Source organism: Protopterus annectens, chromosome 13.part0 (genome assembly GCF_019279795.1).
Source record: "Protopterus annectens isolate FY-2018-M chromosome 13.part0, PAN1.0, whole genome shotgun sequence".
Lineage (NCBI taxonomy): Eukaryota > Metazoa > Chordata > Ceratodontiformes > Protopteridae > Protopterus > Protopterus annectens.
Genome location: NC_056747.1, coordinates 668,447,071 through 668,465,111, shown reverse-complemented (window position 1 = coordinate 668,465,111; position 18,041 = coordinate 668,447,071). Strand labels below are relative to the sequence as shown.

At 45.5% G+C, this 18,041-nt stretch overlaps 1 protein-coding gene across 1 annotated transcript in view; it reads left to right on the top strand.

Annotated features, from left to right (window-relative positions):
• Positions 1–18,041, top strand: part of PRPF8 (pre-mRNA processing factor 8) — a 2,252,227-nt gene that overhangs the window by 1,502,564 nt on the left and 731,622 nt on the right. The window contains exons 26-27 of the mRNA XM_044054875.1: positions 10,278–10,447; positions 11,399–11,528. Of these exons, the coding sequence (XP_043910810.1) occupies positions 10,278–10,447; positions 11,399–11,528 (300 nt within the window). The remainder of the gene's footprint in view (positions 1–10,277; positions 10,448–11,398; positions 11,529–18,041) is intronic.

Sequence of the window (18,041 nt, the reverse complement as noted above, 5' to 3'; positions counted from 1 at the left end):
GCCTGAAAGAGCCCTGACCTCTGCCCCTGCCACGTCTAGATCTACCCCTAGACTGGGAATCATAAGAAGGATCGCCCACCCCTTAGTAGGCCAATTTCTACTAAACTTAGGAGGCTGAACCTGCAAAAAATCTTTAACAGTCTGCATAGACTTAGCCTTGTCTTCCATTTTCTTTAAAACTGCCTCAACAGGAGAACCAAACAAGACATCAGATTGCAAAGGGGCATCCAAAATCCTAGTTTTAACATGGTCAGATAAATTTTGATCCCTCAGCCAGGCATGCCTGCGAAGAACTGACCCAGTGGCAGCCACCCTAGACGAGGCCTGTACAGCATCAAAACCACATTGCAAAGAATGCTTACCCACCTGTTCAGAAACATGCACTAAATCTTGTAACTCTTTACAATCACTACCTTCCGCCAGAGCATCAACCTTAGATTTCAACTGTGAAAGGAGATAATTTTGATATTTCAACATGTGAAACTGGCAATTCAAAGCTCTCATGGCAAGAGTGGAAGAAGTATAAACTTTCTTTCCCCATCTATCCAAGGCCCTGGCCTCTTTATCTGCAGGAACCGGATTCTTGACAACAGAAGCCTTAACACCCTTAGGCCCCTGGCTAACAGTTTCTGGGTCTGCCCTAGGACTCTTAAAAAGATACTTATGAGCTTCATGCACCCTGTAATACCTATCTGGTTTAACAGGAGCAGGAGGCAAAGAATCAGGATTAAGAGAAGCCTCTGCAAACACATCTTCCACCACATTCAGAACAGGAGGTATAGCCAAAGGCCTATGCTGGGGTAAAAACAAAAATTCCCTAAGCCTTTTCTTAGAATCAGAGAAGTCCTGACCTTCCCATTTAAAATGCTCTCTCATGGAGTGAAGGGTCTCTGAAAAAGAAAAATCCTCAGGAGGAGAAGCAGAAGGAGTAGAATCATCCACATCAGAATCAGAATAATGAGAATACTCCTGCAAGTCTTCAGCCCAAGACTCAGACACATCCGAAGCCTGCTCATAATCCCCCAACACTGGTTCCATCCTAGGCCTCTTATCAGGAGGGGGCATAGAGCCTCTAATTAAAGTAATTAAATCTTCTGCCATTTTAAGCATGTGCTTCTTGGGCACAGAACCTGAAGAACTAGGAGTGACACCCACAGAAGCTAAACTAGACCTGCCTCTAGGAGAAGCCTTGGAAGCAGAAAGAGAGGGCCTAGACCCCTTAGGAAGGGAGGGGAGTACAGTTATCTGAGAAGCCCCTACAGCCTGACCTGCCTCCTGGGAGGCCACATCCTGTAAAATCAAAGTTTCTCCCTGGGACTCCAGAGAGGCCTCCGTCGGAACCACCGGTTCCACTGACGCCTCTAAAGAACCGGCGTCCGGTTCGGACGACTCCTCTAACCTAGGATGTTATGTGATCCTATCTCGCCTACATTCTGAATGATGGGTCTGAATGATGGGTTGGGTCGATCCTCGCTTATGCTATGCCAAAGTCTCTTATCAAGTCTCTGCTTACTCTTATATCCCAGGATGCACCACCACCACACCGCACCACCACCTCAGATCTCCCTCGCTTTAAGGCGTGGTCTCAGCTGGCTGGGCTGGGCTGCTGGGTTTTATTAACTTTTTTTTAGTTTTTTTTTTTTTTTTTTGCTCACAAAAAGCTGTTTTAACGCTAACTCGCTAACTTATTATACGATTTTTTTTTTTTGTTGTTGTGTGATTCAGTGTTTTTTTTTCCCCCCCCCTCCATCCAGCTTTCGGACTGTCAACCTCAATTTTTACAGTGTTCTTTTTTTGGAAAAGTTTTTACATTAGTTATTACTGTAAGCTTAGTTTTATCAGCAGTAAAAGCCTTAGGGCTTTAAAAATGTTGTAATCATCTGTGTGTAATCCTCTCGGGCTTTAAATCTTTAAAATCTGTAAATATTTCAAATCATCAAATTTTAAAATGTCTATCACATGCGTGTATGCTCTGTGTATATACTCTTGTGTAAGTCACTTGCAGGAGTCATGCAGTGTATGTCAAGCTTTTCCTCAAGGGTCCTCTAATGAGGAAAAAATAAGGTGATTCTTAAAAGGGGTTAGTTAAACCTTCCTTTCCCCCTCCCTTGGCATCCTCTCTCCAAAAAAGGCCTCTCCTCACCCAACCCCGACCAGAGGTTCAAAGCAAGCAGGCCAAGCCCACCAGTCAGGGCCTCTCTCGAGGTTGAGCGACTTGAAACGGGCCTTGGAGTCTGCCCTCGGCTCCAATGCTCTGCGCTGGCCTGGATGGAGGGGGGTTCCACCTCGAACGCCACCGCTGCTCGGCCGCCAAGGGGCGCCTCAGGCGACATCCTCCAGGCTCGCTCTCACCCACCGTCTACCCGCGCTCCCGGTAAAGCCCGCCGGGAGGTCTCCCCGCCCGCCGCACTCGCCGGCCTAGCCTGAGCCGTCCTGGGGGCCACCTTCTCTCATGGGGAGGCCTTGTAACCCGGTCTGTCCTCGGTCTTGTCGGATTCTTGGCTGTTCCATATGCCAGTCTTCCAAAAATTTGTCCAGTTCCCATTTCATTTTGAAAATTTGTTTCGGTTTTACGTTACCCGTTCGAGCCCCTTGACTTGGCCCACCTACTCCGACCTTCCTCCTTGCTCCTCCCCGCGCTGCCGGGTTAGAGCCGGGTGGATTACCGCCGGCGGCTCCGACCCTTACTCTCCTACCCACCCAGGTCACCAGTTGGTCCCCGCGGCTGTCTGGCTGGACGCCCGGGGGTTCGGTTCGGACCTATGCTTCGGGTTCGAGCCTCCCCCTCGGTGCCGGGCGACTCCGCCGCTATCACGGGTGGTCCCGAGTCACACTCTCCCAGGTCCTGGGGGTCCGGGCCAGGGCCATGTGGAGGTGGCCTTGGAAGTCCTCTCCCATCTCTCCGGTTTACCAGCACCTTCCTGGGCGGGCAGTTCCCCTGTCCAGCCCAGAGGGCCGAGGCCTGAGTGACCCCCAGTGGGGGTTCCCCTCCTCCTGAGGGTTCTTCGAGTTGTAGGAATGATTGTGCAAGAGAAGGTGGACTCCCCCGAGTCTATTACATCGGACACTGATATGGATGATCGCGGGGGGTCCCAGTGCGTCCTCGGATTCAAACAACGAGGCGGCTGGATATCCAAACCCCCTCTGCGGATCGAATCAGTGCCCGCTTCGACCGAGCTTCTGGATTTAGTTTGTCTAGCGTGGGAACATCCAGATACCGTGGAACCAGTCAGATGCCATGGTGGTGGCATCTGCTACAACACGCGGGCAGAGGCTTCAACGTCCATCCATCCTCGTATGGATAGGCACGGAAGCGCACCCTGACTTCAAGCTCTCAGTTGGCTATCCTCATTTCCTATGCCGGGCGGGCGGGTAGAGGCAGCAGCACAGGCGTGGCTCCACGGAGACAAGCCTGGCTCCGCTTGTCAGTTCATGGAGGCCTTCAAGTCTTCCTTCGACCCTTTGATGGGTCCTCATTGTTTGGACCCAAGGTGAAAGACACCTTACCCGCTGTGAGCAAGAGGGAGCGTTATCTGCCGTGGGGGCCCGTTATTCCCTCCCTTTCGGCCTTACCCCAAGGCCAAAGGGGGGGATGTGGTTCCAAAATCTCGCAAGTTTTTGAGGCAGAGGACGGGAAATTTTTTCAGGGAGACGCCGTCCAGAGGCGGCAGAGGGCCCCGCATTCTGGAGACCGCGAGTCCTTTCGTGGCTCTTCAGCCTCCCACTCGACATGAGGGATTGCCCGCTGTGTGCTCCGGAGCCAGTCGGGTGTCATTGCCAAGCACCTAAAAGCCTGGGAGTTAATCACTCAGGACAGATGGGTGCCGGGATCATGCCGGGGGTTCACGCCATCCCATTCAAAGACTCACCCCTCGGCCAAAGAGAATCCGGACCCACCACCCAGTCAAAGGGAAATAGCAGCCGCAGAAGCTTTAAAGCTGCTAGAAATCCCCACAGACCAGATCGGATCAGGAAATTACTCCAGGTTCTTTGACAGGGGACCTGAGACCAATATTGGATCTCAGCAGACTGAACCTCCATAGACCTCAAGGGCGCCTATTATCACATTCCAGCCTGGGAGTCAGTCATTACCAATTTTGTGCTCTGCCCTTTGGTCTCACCACAGCCCCAGGGTGTTCACCAAGTGTTTGGCTCCTGACTGCCACCACCAGGCATCTACTAATGGACAACCTCAAAGCCACCATCTCCTGGGTGTTTCATTACATTCAATTGGTCAAAATCTGTCTTGCTGCCAGAGATAGACTCAAGATTGAGGATCCGAACTTTACAGGGCCAAGTTCAAGCTCTGATCTTGAGATCCAAAGCCCCAGCCAGGATGGTCCTACAGGTCTTAGGCTCAATGTCTGCAGTTCCTCTAGCAAGATTACACATGAGGATTCTTCAGTGGCTCTTGTCAACTCAATGGTCCTTTCAGGATCTTCCCTCAATCATCACATCATAATTACGGATATATGCAAAGGGACCTTCGCTGGTGGCTTCAGACATCCAACTTGGATCAGGGAAAACCCTTTGTTCTCCCCAGATGCCTCCCAGATAGGGTGGGGGGCATTGTCTGGGCAGGCTAGTTCAGGGCTCCTGGCGTCAGGTCGAAGCTCTACTCCACATCAACGTGTTGGAGATGAGGGCTGTACTTCTATCCCTACAGGCCTTACACAAGTTTCTTCCTCAGGGCATCATCGCCATCCACACAGAAAACATGTCGGTGGTTTGGTATCTGAACAAACAAGGAGGGACCAGATTTGCAGAGAGGCCATGAGAGTGTGGGATTGGGCTGTAGCTACCAACCGCTTCTTGGAAAGTCAAATGTTTGGACAAATTAAGCAGGACAATTCTCTCTCCTCACGAATGGTCTCTAAACAGCCCAGGTTTTCAAGAGATGGGGCGCGCTGGCACACCTATTTGCAACTCCACAAAACACCAAGTGCCAGAGGTTCTTCTCCTTGATTCCACATCAGGAAGTACCAGCCATGGATGCTCTAGCACAACCTTGCCCAACGGGCTACTTTATGCCTTTCCTCCAATTCCACTCCTTCCAAAGTTATTCAAAAAGCTTCTCAGCTGGGGTCTTCAATGATTCTGATTGCCCCATACTGGCCTCGTCAGATATGGTTTCCTTACCTGAAAAGTATGCAGTGGTCGATCCGTGGACCTTAGACCTGATCCCGGATCTGCTAATCCATCAGTCGGGACATTGGCATCAGTCCCTTCAATCTCTAAAATTGACAGCTTGGCTCCTCCACTTCCAACCTTAGTTAGAAGCCACACACTAGACCCGGAAGTTGTTCATATTTTATAACCCACCACTAACAAATTGTACCTCAGTAAGTGGAAGAGGTTTGCTATCTGGGCTCAACTCAAGGGCTTAGACCCTATCACTGCTCCTGTCCCAGAGGTTTTAAAATTCTTAACATCCCTGTTTAATCAGGGATCTTCTGTCTCAACTATTAAAGTCCAACTAGCTGCTATCTCGAAATTCCATGAATCCACGGATCCTCCTTTGATGAGCAGCAGACTATGTAAAACGTTCATTAAAGGTGCCACTCTGTTAAGACCACCAGTTTTTCATCCTGCACCTCCGTGGAATCTTGATTTGGTGCCCGTGCATTAACATCCCTTAAAATATCTGTCTTGGAAGCGGCCTTCTTAGTGGCTATTACCTCTGCAAGGAGAGTCTCAGAGCTTCAAGCCCTGTCTATCAAACCACTTGATTTTCCACAAGGATAGAGTATCACTTAGGCCTAATCCATCCTTTGTCCCCAAAGTCTGTTCTAGTTTCTGTCTTCAACAATCTCTAGAGCTACCAGTTTAAAATTCTCTAATGAAGCAGAATATACTCTCCATAAATTGGATGTTCACAGGCAATTACGCTTCTATTTAGACAGGACTCAGCAAAGTCAGACCAGTTGTTTGTGTCCTTCTCAGATAATAAATTGGGCCAAACCATTACAAAAGCTACAATCTCAAAATGGATCAGAGATTGCATAAATCAGGCCTATTCTTCTTCGAATAAACAACTTGCATCATCTATCAAAGCTCATTCTACAAGAGCTATGGCTACTTCTATAGCCTTTCATTCCAAGCTCGCTATATTTTCATTTCCCACTACAAATTGGATGTGGCATCTAGAGGACGAGCTTCATTTGGTTCCACGGTACTCAGGAGTGTTTTCCAGTGAGCCACCCAGGATTCAGGTGCTAGGATCATTCAGAATGTAGGCGAGATAGGATCACATAACATCTTTTAGTTATGTACTCACCATAACTTCAGATGTTTGGGATCCATCTCAGCCATTCCTATTCTACCCTCCTTCCCCTGCCTTGCAGATCAGAAGAGATTGAACGGTTTTGAGCTCCACTGTTTTTATCTTGTTTCATCTGACGATGTTATATAAGCAGGGTATGCATGTGTGCATGTATGCGGACAAACTAGATCTGGGGGACTGGTGGTGGTGCATCCTGGGATATAGTAAGCTCAGCCAATAAGAGACTTCGCTCTTTGGCATAAGCGGAGCCGAGGATCGGCTCCGAACCCATCATTCAGAATGTAGGCGAGATGGATCCCAAACATCTGAAGTTATGGTGAGTACATAACTAAAAGTTTAACTGCCTTGTCCTTGCGCTTCTTTGAGGAAGCCGGCGTCGGAGCATCCGACGGCATATTGTAATTGCACCGCTTCCCAAAGACCAACCTGGCACAATCCAACCTTCGCTTTATAGTGCGTTTATTGAACCTAGCACAAAAGCGACACCCAACAACGTCGTGCTCAGGTCCCAAACAAGGTATACACAAATTATGGTAATCCCTATGCGGTATCTGTTTCCCACAAGAAATACAGTTATTCACTTTTTCTGACATCCGGTAAACCACTGAGGCAAGAAAAAAACAAAATATTCCCCAACGGGGTACTTAACCAACTCTGACTTCGGTTTGAAACTCCGAATTCGAAAAATTTCAGAACGCCGAACGGCACTTGCAACACTGCTTCTGCATCGGACCATGCGGCAAAAAAGACTGAGGATATGACGTCGGTCATGCGCATTTGTACCCTGACGTTCTGATGTCAGTCAAATGCGCCTTGACCGATGTCAGCCTTATACTCTGATATTCGGGCTGACCGAGGGACAGCGGACTACCCAAGTGTTAGGACTGCAGCAATGTGAGATGAAGAACATCCTATCAGTTTACGCCTTTCCTCCTCTGCCTCTTCTTCCCAAGGTCCTACTCAGTCAGACAAGAGAAACCAAAGATGATACTAATTTGCCCCAGACTGGCCATGCCAATACTGGTACCCAAGCCTAAGGTGTTTGTCTCAATACCCAGCTTGGACCTTACCTCAAAGACCTCAACTACTGTCCCAGCAAAACAATCAGATCCTGCGCAATCCACTCCAGACACTGAACCTGGCAGCATGGCTGATCATGTAGTTATACAAACAACACCTGTTAGTAAAGCTGTGATGGATGTCATTTTGGAAGCCAGAAGGCCTAGTACTAGAAAATCTTATGCTGATAAATAGAAGAGATTCTGTGCTTGGAATCAAGCACAAGGAACTGATACAGCAGAACCAAATATTCCTCAGATATTACAATACTTGACTGAGATGCTTGACAAAGGCCTATCTTTCTCATCAGTTAAAATCCATGCCGCTGCCATTTCGGCTCATTGCAATACAGAGCCACCAATCTTTTCTCATCCTTTACTAAAGCAGTATCTTAGAGTATCCAAAACTTTAAGGCCTCCTAGAAGATAACCAGTACCTGCATGGGACCTCAATTATGTGTTGGAAAAGCTCACCCTGCCTCCATTTGAACCAGCTGATATAAAGTTCTTATCATGGAAAACGGCTGTGCTACTAGCAATTACTTCAACAAGAAGAGTCTCAGAGCTACAGGCCCTCATGGCTGTGGAGCCTTTTATCATATTTTACCCAGACTCTGAGGACAAATCCAACATTTATGCTTAAGGTGGTTTCCAGTGTTGCTCTTAACCAAACTATTCATCTGCCAACCTTTTATCCAAATCCGCAGAACAAGGTGGAGAGAATTTTTGGGGGCACCTGACATCTGGGGCAAGAAAAACTAAAGAAAATGGTGTTGGCTGCTTGTTTTATACCCCTGACATCATGTAAGAGGAGACAGCAACCCGACGCAGGACCCAAGACTTTGGAATGCAGGCCGACTGAGGGCAACCTGCCAGCAGATTACCCAAATGTAATTACTGCACTCGAACATCTACATTTATGGTAAGTGTACACAACTGTACTTTCCTGTGATTGCTAGAGGTCCTCTGGTCTCACCTCAAGCATCCTCCATGGATGCTGGAACCCAAACTGGACCTCCTTTCTCACCCGATATGACTCAACCCCACTCTCGCCACACTCAAGTTTAACCGCATGGTATTTCTAGTTCCTGTGATTGCTCGAGGGTCCAAGTTCTCTTCCCCGGTCAAAGCTATCATCTTGCCCTCTCAGAAAATGTCTCCTAAAAAGTTGTACAAGAGTAAGTAGAAGAGGTTACTAGTTGGGCTGCCAGCAATCACATTGATCCCTTTTCAGCCCCGATTCCCTCTATTCTGTCTTTTCTAGAATCTTTATAGGGTTCTATTTTTGAGACCATTAATCTGCAGTTGGCAGCCATGTCTAACTTCCACTCAGGATTACCTGCAGGATCTGTTGCTTTTGCTAGATTATGCAAAGCCTTTATGAAAGGTGTTTTTCGTCTGAGGCCACCAATCAAAGATCCTTGTCCATGGGATTTGACTGTTCTGCAAGCCTTGACCCAAAATCCCTTTGAACCAGCTAGTGATTGTGACTTGAAATATTTGTCTTGGAAATCTGTTTTTCTTGCCATTACTTCAGGCAAAAGGGTATCCAGATTGCAAGCTCTGTCTTCCAACCATCCCTGCTTAATTTTTCACAAGGCTAGGAACTCCGCTGTGTACTAATCCTTCTTTCATGCCGAAGGTTGTCACTGCAGCTGATGTAAACCAATGCATTCAGTTACCAGTGTTCTTTCCTAATTATTCCAACAAAGGGGAATACATTTTGCTTTCATTAGACATTCAGACAGCTGCGCTTCTACCTCCATAGGACGAAGCAGTTTAGAAAATCATAGCATTTATTTGTTTTTCCTCTATTTGTGAAGGTCAGGCTGTTTAAAAAGTGACTATAGCAAAGTGGATTAGAAGCTGCATTTCCTTTGTTTATGACGAGAATGGTTTGAAGTTGGCTGGTCCTCCAAAAGTCCATTCAGCAAGATCCATTGCTGCGTCAGCTGCTGCTTCGTCTAGGATTCCCATTGATGACATTTGTGCTTACAGCTACCTGGTCTAACGCTCATACCTTTGTGACCCACTATAAATTAGAGATTGTGTCCAAGAACAGAACATCCTTTGGTTCATCAGTGCTCCGGCATATCCTTCCTTGAGTCCCCCCATGAAGTCATGTAGCTGGGGACTCTGACTCATCAATGAAGCAGAATGAGAAGGACTACATCAGATTTATTAGTTCTGTACTTACCATAACTTTGGTATCTGTGTTGTCCACTTCTCATTCTGTGTCACCTTCCCTCCCAATCCCCCCAATAAAGATATGGTTTTAGTGCATCTGGAACAACCTTTGTTGGAACCTTGATTCCAGGTTGCGCTCATGGTTATCTTTTCCTTTTCTGTTCTGATTACTCAGAGCAGCAAACTCTTTCTGAGGGGTTGGGTCAAGGGCAGAAGATTATGGGTAGGGGAGGAGTTTGAGCTTGGAAGCTAAAGTCTGTGGCAGGTGGCCGAGTCGGATCTGAGACCCCATCAGTGAAGCAGGATGAGAAGAGGACAACACAGATACCAAGGTATGGTAAGTGCATAACTAATAATTCTATTGCTGACTGCATCTGTGATTAGTTTATGTATATCTAGATCACTTTTTCATTTGATTTAGTCATTGATTTGTAATTGTAGAGGTCTTGTTACTTTTGATAGTGTCATGTTTTACTCCTGTTCATTCTGTGTGACTGATAATGAATTTGTGCTGTTTGTGATATTTCAGGTTTGTATTCTATGTTGAGATAGTAGCAAAGCTTTTGCAAAGCAGGTTCCTGTTTCCTATGTAGTGGTTGGTCTTGGGTTCTCTGTACCTGTATTCCACTTTAACAGAACATAGAGTATTTTTTCTGTTTAACAGTGAGGTTAAGTTGGTATAACCTGACAGTTTAAATACATTTCTTTGCGCAGGACTGGTCTAATGCTGTTGTCATATCTCCTTCCAGGTACTGAAGCAGAATCCTTTCTGGTGGACCCATCAGCGCCATGACGGCAAGCTGTGGAACCTGAATAACTATCGCACGGACATGATACAGGCTTTGGGAGGTGTGGAAGGAATACTGGAGCATACCCTTTTCAAAGGAACCTACTTCCCCACCTGGGAAGGTCTATTTTGGTATGCTTTTTTCTTCAGCAGGTTTTAAGATTTGTTTAACCCAGGTAATTCATTTTCTCACCGTATAGTGTATTCATTTTTAGGTACCTTACACACACTTGTTAGCCTGAATTGTTTTGTTTTGGTGGATACCATGCAGTGTTTTTCTTGCATCTTTCAACATTTAGATTTTTGCTTGGAAATCCACATCTCTAAAAATGAAGCAGAATAGTGTGAGCCAGTAATATACAGCAGATGGTTTGAAGATGAGTGAAGCATCTAGGTAAAGTACATTCCTCCCTCACACTTAAGTTGCTAACCACATTAGGTACTTGAATATGTGGCATTTGTAATAGATCATACTGTGGTGACCACAGTGATATAACTTTATTTTATATTAACAGAGCATATTGCATTCGGTGCCTCAGTGGCACAATGATTAACATTGGTGTTTTAAAACTCTTGGTTCTCCAGTTTGCTTCTTAATTCGGATACCTTCTTTGTAGAGTTTGCACAACTTTTCTGTGTTGCTGTGGATTTCACTCGTGCTGCACTTTCCTGTCATATCTCCAAGATGTACTGTAGGTGAATTGCTGATCCTTTGCATTACCAATAGATCCAAGTGTGAATGCATGTGTCTTGCAATGGACCACCTCCCTGTTCTGGATTAGATTCTTTGTTGTACTTCCACTTAGTGCCAGCTGCCCTGTGAGCCTGAATTAGATAAAGCAAGTAATCATAGAGTGAATGTAATGAATGCATTTGGTGCCAAGGTGATCGATATGACTTTGGAAGTTTCAAGTGATGTAACACATTTGAGTTTTACCCACCTGGCCTTGTTTAAAATTATTTTCATTTTGTTTTAAAATAATGCTTTGGAAAGAGGAGAGTGAATTGTATTGTCTTCATTAGATGAAAGCATCTGTTTAAGGAATATAAAATGTAGTTATGGCAGTTTATTTTCTTTTGCAGGGAAAAGGCCAGCGGATTTGAAGAGTCCATGAAGTGGAAGAAGCTGACTAATGCCCAGAGATCAGGATTGAATCAGATTCCTAACAGAAGATTTACTCTTTGGTGGTCTCCGACTATTAACAGAGCTAATGTAGGTTATTTTCAGACAAACAGACACAAGACTTTGGCAACAGTTGGTTATTGTTTCAGCCACTTGATGTGCCATTTATACTAGCTTTAGTATGTATGTGCAAGTAATGATTAAATGTATACATTACCTTGTATATTCTGTAAACTGGCCCCATTCTCTGTCTTCTGTCTGCTCCATTCTCAGCATTTCTAGAAGATGTTGCCTTCTTGAAATACTATGTTTTTCTTTGTTTACTTCATTAATCTCTGGCAACCTTCTTCCACCTGGAAGGAGGGAAAACTGCAGTTGATTGCCAGATTACATGGTGGTTGTAAAGTCACCTTTACAACCCTATTCATTAGATATGAAAGTCAGCCATAGGCTAATATCTGACAGATCCAGCTTCCAGAGTTGTGCTTATGCAGCTGTGCAGCTTGATATTGCATCCATGCAGGGTGCATGCCCACATCGTAGATAAAAGAGGTGTCTCGGCTATGTTATGTTCAGTTTTTGCTACAGATGTGTGCACATTGCATCTTAGCTTGCATTTGTTTCTTTTCTACAACCTCAAAACTCCTGCTGAGAAATTTTTGATGAGACTTTGTCTGTTTTTTATTTCTTTGTCGTTATAAATTTTCTCTGCCACTGAATGTTATTGGCAAACCATTGCAACTTTCAAGGTATGCCTCATGCAGGCCTAAAGAGCCATTGTTAGTGTAGATGTCAAAATCTTGGATAAAGAATTTCATTCTGAGCATCTGTGTTGTTTAGGAGACAGCCCCCTGTTGATTACCAGATTTGTGAAAGTTTTACAAGAGAAAGTCATGGGAGCATGATAGCTACACTTGAAGCATGGTTAATGTAGAAGCAATTAAATGCTGTATTATAAACATCTGAGCAATCTGTCACTTTCAGGGGAAGACCTTCCCCTTAAGAAATCCCATAAAGAATGTCACAGACATAGGAGGGTGAGAGAGAGAGAAGGCCCTTACATAGAAATAAAATATTCATTCTAGCTTCGTTACATAAGCCCAAGAGTGCCTTGACTAATCAGTTAATTTTCTAGTTTCTGGTTAAGGTATGTGATACCACTGGCCTCTAGCTACCCTTTCTAAAGCAGACAAATAGGTAGTCTTTAGCATGTTCCTTCTGAGCTGAGTACCACAAGAAAAGGTATGTTGAATTTGTTTTTCCTTAGAATTAATTGTGAGCCTCTGACCTCAGGCTGCAGAGCTGCTCCAACTACTTCCCACCCCCACCATCCTTTTCTTGTATAGTCAACTGTTCTGTCTTTTCTTGAGTATCTCTATGAGGTCTATATTAGAACACCGAGTAGTCTAAATATCGAATGGCCTAAAGGCCAAAATGCCGGACCTCAAACTCACTATGGGGTGGGGGGGGCTGCACCCCCTGTTAATTATAATATACCAACTCAGGGATTGCACAGCAGTGAGGAAAGTGCAAATATTCCGATCTTCACTGTACCTCAATCTCACTGTAACAGTTCGCTGAACAACATTTTCTTTGTCAAATGCCGTTCTATGAACTGACTCTTCGATCATGTAATGTAGACCCTCTCTATGTATACCTTGATGTCCTTTTATTCTCACAGCGACCCGAACGTCCAGCTCATATGCAAAAGCTTAGCCTGGCTGTTGTAAGATGCATGGGACATCACACGCAGGGACCATTAACCGTTGGCCATAAATGTGACGTCCGCATGCACAGACCTCAAAACTTCCCTACCGCAGTCGAATGTCATCTTGGTCGTTCAGCTCCGTGCTACTGACTTCAACAAATATAAGTACTCCATTGAGGAATCATTTTCTACTTTTGGTTACAGCGTAGGTTGCTGTATAGCTTTTATTTACCTTATTCCATCCATGTCATCTAGGAAGGGAAAATCTAAGTGCGGTCTTTAAATTCCGCACACACAGCCACCACCTCTGCTTGTTTTGCTTAATCCTGTCCCTCGATTACAAAATGTGTTCTATCTGCCAGTCATTTGTTCCTAAAACACTGCACAGCCATCTCGCATCTCTTAAACTCTTTATTGAAAACCAGCGTCTGAAGCGCCTGGCCATCAGTATGGATCCTGAACTGGCCATCTAGTTCGAACCGCCAAAAAAGAAGGTCAAGGTAGTTAGGCCGGAGACTGCGCCTCTGAGTATGGATGTCCCGCCAGCTTCCCAGTGTAGGGGCTGATGAAACATCCATTAGGTCTAGCGACTTCAGCAAGTACCACTTTGGAAGCCGCCCTTGCTTCTCTTGCTTGCACGTCTGTGGAGGTACCTGCAACGTCAGTCTCTGATGTCGAGGGGGAACCAGGTTCACCCGAACGGCCAGTACTACCATCTGCCTCTGAGGAAGGCACTTCTACTCCCTGGTCTGACATCAGATACTAGGCCTACTCCAACTTGGCCAAGACCCCTTTCCTAAAAAGGAACCAAAAGAGAAAGCACATATCTTCCCCAGCAGAAGATGTGCCTGACTGGGCAGGCATTCTTCCAGTCCCTATTTCAGGCCTTTTTGGCCCTAAGGGCTACGACTTTTCAATCTGCTGCCCTTCCAACCTTGAGTCCTAGGCCCACTTCTGTTGGACCTATGCCACTGCCTCATACAGTAGAGGAAGATTCTTCCTTTTCCTGTGATGAGTCCCTTTCCTATGCCTCACAGCTAGCTTCCCCATTGGAATACTGCTCTCCTGATAAAGATTCTTAGGAAGGGGGATTCTCCACCTGAGGACGTATATTTCTAAAGGGATTCCATCCAAATGACAGAGGTGCAGAAGAGGTATTTTGAGCTTCTGCAGATGGAATCTCCCTCACCGTCTACTATCTCTCCTGTAATACCAGCATAGTTGGATGCCTTTGTCTCTGCTTCCAAGACCCCTGAATCTCAGCCACCTATCCTAAAGAGACTAGACAGGTTCTACAAAGTTCCTGATGACTTTAAATTCCTTATGCTGTGATTGCTGTCTCAGCAGACAATCGGGCAACTTCCCTATTCTTCCCTACTGCAGTCATATAAAGACAAAATGATGTCAGATAGGAAAGATTTACACCACTTTAGCCATGGCTTTTAGAGCCATCAATTACCAAGCTCATATGGTTAAGTGTGCTCTAGACCTAGTCTCCCAGGCCCCAACACTGCTCTCCTCAATGCTAGATTCTCCAAACAAACCTCAGGTTGCCTCTAAGCTCTCTTTGGCTACCCAAGTAGCCAGGCATTCCATTAAATGCAGCTATGATGCTGCTGAAGTGTCAGCTAGATCTGCTACATCAGCTTCAGTTCTGCATAAGTACTCCTGGCTCAGGCTACAGCCCCTGCCAGATGATTTTAAAAACAAAATCATGGATGCCCCTCTTGACAACAAGTTCCTTTTTGGAAAGCAGTCAGCAGAGCTTTTTAAAAATCTGCAAGAGAAAAGTAAAGTGGTGCAGGATCTCGAGCATCTCTGTCTCCCCAGTCCCTAAGTTTCATAGCAACTTCCCAGCCAAGCCAAGTTTTGTTAGAAAGGCCTCTGGCCCCCCTTTCTCTAAACCAGAAGTACCACCAGGAAGCCTCCTTCCTCCAGGACTGGCTCTTTTCACACTACTTCAAGGCAGCCCTATCCTGATAGACCTAACAATGCGTGACTAGCTAGACACCCTTTCTGCCTGCCTTTCTCACTGTCTTCCCCTGTGGCATCACATCACCTTAAACAACTGGGTTCTTTCAATTGTGCAAAGAGGATATTTCATGTCTTGACAGAAAAAGCCTTCTCCAGAGGGTATTCCCCTCCCTCCAAAAAAACAAGTCCTTGTCATACCTCAAGTCATTCAGGGTTTGTTCCAGAAAGGTACAATAGAAAAGGTTCCCCCAGGACAAAGATGGTCAAGGCTTCTATTCTAGGCTCTTCCTAGTTCCAAAAAAAAAAAAAAAAAAGATGGCCCATGGAGGCCCATCCTGTGCCTATCCCTTTTCAATCCCTTTCTCCAGGTACTGCATGCTGTCCCTACAAACCCTTCTTCCACTCTTGACACCCTGTGCCTTCGTGGCCACTTTAGACCTGAAGGAGGCATATCTTCACATCCCTATCCACCCACACTTTCGTAACTTCTTGCGTTTTGCTGTGCCATCCCCGCACTGTCAGTTTACTGTTTTGACATTTGGATTATCCACAGCACCAAGGATATTTACAAAGTGACTAGCCCAAGTAGGAAAATTCTGCAGAACAAAAAAGGTATAAAAATCTTCCCATACTTGGACGACCTTTTTCAGGTAGAGGCGGCAAGTACCTTACAAAGACAACTCACATTCACAGTTTCACTCCTTTGAAGCTTGGGGTTCACTGTCAACTTACTCATGTCCTCCCTTACTCCATCCCAGGACCAGTTTTTCTTGGGTTGCAGAATAAGGGCAGACCTGATGAAAGCCTTCTTCCCACCAGAAAAGGTCAATTCTCTGACAAGCTATTTTCAGGAACTACTCCTAGTCAGCTCCATTTCAACCAGAGAATTTCTTCGCCTTCTGTGTTTCATGGCAGCCACTCTTCCCACGTTGCCCCTTGCCAGGCTACATATGAAGTAGTTCCAGTGGTACTTGAAGAATATTTGGTCCCAGCATTCACTCCCCCTAGACTTTCAGGTGCCCTTCCTTCCCTGCCTGAAGAAGGAAATAAGGTGGTGGATTCAGCAATTCCACCTGAATCCAGAACTCTCATTAAAGCGGCTCCCTGCAGATCAACAAATGTACACAGATGCACCAGATGTGGGATGGGGAGGCCACTATGAACAAACTCAAGGTGCAGGATCAGTGGGAGCCCTACCTCCAGAAAAAAAACATAAATATCAGGGAAATGACTGCTCTTCTCCTAGCCCTGAAGGCATTCCTCCACCTCATACATCCAGGTCCCCTTAAAATCTTGACAGACAACACCACAGTCCTGTGGTATATCAACAAGCAGGGCAGGACCAGATCTTTCTTACTCTGCAGACTGGCCATACAAGCATGGGAGTTGGCTACTCACTCCAGTATAACCCTACAGGCAGGGTACATCCTATCACAGAACAACAATCAGGCAGATGCCCTCAACAGTTCATTGTCTCAAAGTCAGAAACGGATGTTATAGAGATGTCTTCCTGGACATAGTCCACCAGTGGTGCACTCCAAAGATCTGTTTGCCTCCCCTCAGAACAGACAACTACAGCTATTCTGCTCAAGGTACCTCTCCCCACAAGCTTGGAGGTGGATGCCTTCTCAATTTCATGGAAGGGGCATGCTTCCCCCCCTTCCCCCTAATACAGAAAGTCCTGCTAAAAATTCAGCAGCACAAGCCAGAAATCTTGCTGGTGACCCCCTTTTGGCCAGGACAGTACTGGTTCGTCCTTCTGTTGTCACTAGCAAAGGGCAGTCACCATAAGTTGCCTAACAAGGTGGACCTCATCACACAACACAAGGGATCTCTTATCAATTCACATCTGCAAACACTCAGTCTTACTATCTGGGTGATAAACTTCTGATCCCTTTACTCTGAGGATGTGCTGTCTGTCCAGTAGAAGGCCAGGAAACCTACTACTAGGAGATCCTATTTCTCCAAATGGAAAAGGTTTTCCACTTGGTGTCTTAAAAGGCAACTAGACCCCTTTCAAGCGGATATAGCTCTAGTTTCGTCCTGTGTGTGTGAGCTCGTAAAGTCTGAACTTTCATATTCTTCAGTGAAAGTCCACTTGTCTGCTGTCTCAGCATGTTTACCTCTTGTTCCACCCTTGTTAGCCAGATTGGAGGTGAAGCTTTTTCTCAAGGGGGGGTCCTTCACATCAAACCACCGAGGAAAACCCATACCTCCTCCTTGGGACTTGAATTTCATTCTGGAAAAACTTACTACTGCCCCCTTTGAACCAACACCTTCAGCCGCATTAAAAATGTGTACCTGGAAAACTGTTCTGCTAGTAGCTCAGACTTCAGCCAGAAGAGTCTTAGAATTACAAGCTCTCAATGCTATCCCTCCTTACCTTCTTTTCCATAAGGATAGGGTATCTCTGTGCACTAACCCCTCCTTCATGCTTAAAGTGTTCAATGAACTTTCCCTTAACCAGTCTATCCATTTACCTATGTTCTTTCCTTCACCACAGACTGACACTGAGAGAGTGCTCCATTCCTTAGATGTTCACAGGCAACTTAGGTTCTGTTTGGATAAGACAAAGCCCAGGGACATCAGAAATTCATTAATATTTATGAGGCCATTTTTTGAGTTGATTTGTTTAATTTAAATGCCTAAGGCATGATTCACTGGTCACTGGGTTAATCAAATTAGTATACATATAATTAATTCATGTTGATTCGTTGTCTGATTAAGTCCATTTGTTTTGGATGAAAACGCTAGGAAACAGTATCGTGTGAATTGCGTTAATGTGTTGAACGTGAAGTTTATGTCATTCATTAAATACGGTTACAAAGAGTTACGGAAGCTTTTGGGAGTTCTTTTTTGACTTTTCTGCACTCCTTTTTGGAATTATTGGTTTTTTTGAGTGCTTTCAGTGTGATTTTCAC